Source organism: Dendroctonus ponderosae, unplaced genomic scaffold (assembly GCF_020466585.1).
Source record: "Dendroctonus ponderosae isolate FM_Combo_2020 unplaced genomic scaffold, Dpon_F_20191213v2 Dpon_F_20191213_874, whole genome shotgun sequence".
In the NCBI taxonomy this organism is placed as follows: Eukaryota; Metazoa; Arthropoda; class Insecta; order Coleoptera; family Curculionidae; genus Dendroctonus; species Dendroctonus ponderosae.
The window spans coordinates 1,109-3,770 of NW_026019090.1; the positions used below are offsets into that span (position 1 = coordinate 1,109).

General features: G+C 37.8%; 1 protein-coding gene across 1 annotated transcript; it reads right to left on the reverse strand.

The window, feature by feature from the left end:
- Positions 1-1,654, reverse strand: LOC125505554 (glutamate receptor ionotropic, delta-1-like; the record flags this gene model as incomplete). Its single annotated transcript, XM_048669554.1, is given in 4 exon segments — positions 1-96; positions 146-294; positions 349-557; positions 1,522-1,654. Coding segments are annotated over 4 exon segments (587 nt in total), but the record flags the coding sequence as incomplete, so codon positions are not given.
- Positions 1,655-2,662: the final 1,008 nt, after the last annotated feature.

Sequence of the window (2,662 nt, forward strand, 5' to 3'; positions counted from 1 at the left end):
GGAACGCATATGTACGTTAAAAATTGAATTACTGAATCAATTGTACGCAGAGATCGTTTTGTTGCTTCGTCAAACTGTTTAGCAACTTCAACATATCTGAAAGCCAAACGTAGCACGAGTCGGAATTACATTTGCTCAAACATACCCAACAGTGCTGGCAATATGAAAGGCATATCCTCCTTGCTTAACGAAATTAATACCTTGCGAGGCATTAAGCCAAAATCGATTACTATGTTTCAAAGCGTACTGGTAAATTCTTTGACGAGTAGCTTCCTGCACCAAGTCACTAGGGTTCTAAAATATTCAAGTCATAAAAAGTTTGAATAAATGCAACTTATTTCTACCTACCAGGAAATAGTAAGTGTTATATGATACCGAATCGGTACCCAAAGCAATATTTTTATCCAGTAGGTCATCAAATCGTTGCACATTTTTGGTTGCCGAGTGTAATAAAACCAAGAAATGTGCCGTATATGCCACATTTATCAACATTAGAAAAATATAGATACTGTAGCACGCGATCCTCCCGGTATGTGTAGTTAACGTTATGTAAGATGCTGAAAATAATAATGTTGTACAAAATGTCCCGTAACTACATGACCATAATGCTGCTTATCTGTCCCTGCTTATTTGGCTCAAAAGAAGACGATGTGACCCAACTTTTTAAAGAAAAACGGGTCGACCCTTTTTGCTATTGATCGTCCAAGTTCTTCAAAAAAATTATATTCTTTGCAATGTCGGCAGAAAAGTGGACTTCACGTTGGGCTAGTGGTAGATTATTTAGTGTCTTGCTGTAAAAAGGGACACTTCATTAAGACAACACCTTCTCCTTTTTTCATTTCATTTTCTGCAACTCTGTTTTGATAGAATACTTCAATTTTTCTGCTTTATTAAAGATTTAGAGTATGTGACCTAGACTTCACTGGTAGATATAGTTTTAATCATTGATAAAGCCGGTTTCGTCAGAAGTGGCGTTTTAATCCACAAAACATCCACCATTACACGGAAGAATACCGTTTTTAATCAGTTTTAGAATGTATTAAGGACAAACGTGTTGACCGAGATTATCGACGGCGTCCTCAAAATTCCATCTAAATTTTTCACTTTAATGGAAGATTTGCTTCTCGATAGGCGCGCTTAGTGGCCCGATAGTGCTTGATTCGACACAATGGTGCTTTTGTGCACTATCGTGCATGAATTGCATTATTTATGCAATAATTTATCACACAAATAGATATAAAAAGGAAGCATATTCACTCGACTTTCTGGGAGTCCTAAAGAATTAATTTTGGCCAGATCGCTTTCTTTTGATTCAAATAATTCCGCTGTACCATATTCATGTTTATGGGGCACACTGTATACAGGTTGATACAAACTGACGCACAGAAAAAAAGCTCTGAAATTTTTTTTCGTTCCCTCTAAGTTTCACTGACTAATTTTGCATGATTGACGATTTTTTCTGGACCACCAATTTTGACTCATTCCGTATTTTTTTTTCTTATTCAAAAATCTTATACACACCTCTTTGGGTAAATGACGTCACCAAAAGATCGATTGCTGCAACAAAGCAACTCCTTTCATTAATCGAGCCCATGTTTCTCAATTTCATTTCGAAATTGATAACCACTGCAAGTACGAGGTACCATACGATCATCACAAAAGTTACCAAAACCCACACATTCTACAAAAAAAGTAGCAGTTTGCTTGTTGATTAGTTGCCTAAAAGGAGGGACTTGACTGACCGTTACAAAGGGCAAAAGCCATATATTTTCCGTAGAAGAAAGTGGAGGCGCAACGAAAAACCACTTCAATCTGTTTAAATTGACAATTCCGGTTTGTGGTAAAAATCGAAAGTAATGCAGCCTTTCTTCATTTATTGCTGCAGTATTGCCTGAAATACATTTTATTGCCAGTATTCAGTGCGAGTCTCTAAGTGGAAATACCAGGCCACAAAACACAAGTTTTTCTTAAGAAATATAATCAGACGCGTCAGCTACTATTCTACATTGTGCTTTTCCTGACGGAAGAAAAATCGATACAGCGTCTTTCAAATTTGAGATACGAGGGTCGTTCGATAAGTCAGTGACTTTTTGAATTTCTCGCGCAGTACCTTTAAATTCAACACTACTCCCGTCAACTGTCGTCTGTTGAAACTGTCATTGAAAGAAGATGAATTAGTAAATTTCGACGAAAATGGAAAAAGTTAATTTCTAGTGCTAATAAAGCATTATTTTTTACGTAAAGAAGCAAAGCAAAGCAAAGAAACAAAGGAAAAGCTTGATAAATGCTATGGGACCTGTGCACCATCAACTTAAATGGTTAATAAGTGGTTTAATGAGTTTAGTTGTGGTCGTATCAGCACAAATGACACAGAACGTTCAGGTCGTCCAAAACAAAGTCTGTGGGGTGGCGGAGGCTGTAGCTATCTCAACTGAGAGGTTACATCACATTTTCCAAGAATATTTGGACATGAAAAAGGTATCCGCACGATGGGTGCCGCGCTTCCTGACACTTGATCATAAGCGCTCCCGTGTGACCGTTTTTATCCGTTGACGAAACGTGGATCCATCACAACACACCAAAGACCAAATAACGATCAAAACAGTGGGTTTCTTCAGGTGAACGTGCACCAAAAGAAGGCCAAAATGGGTCTGTCGGCCAA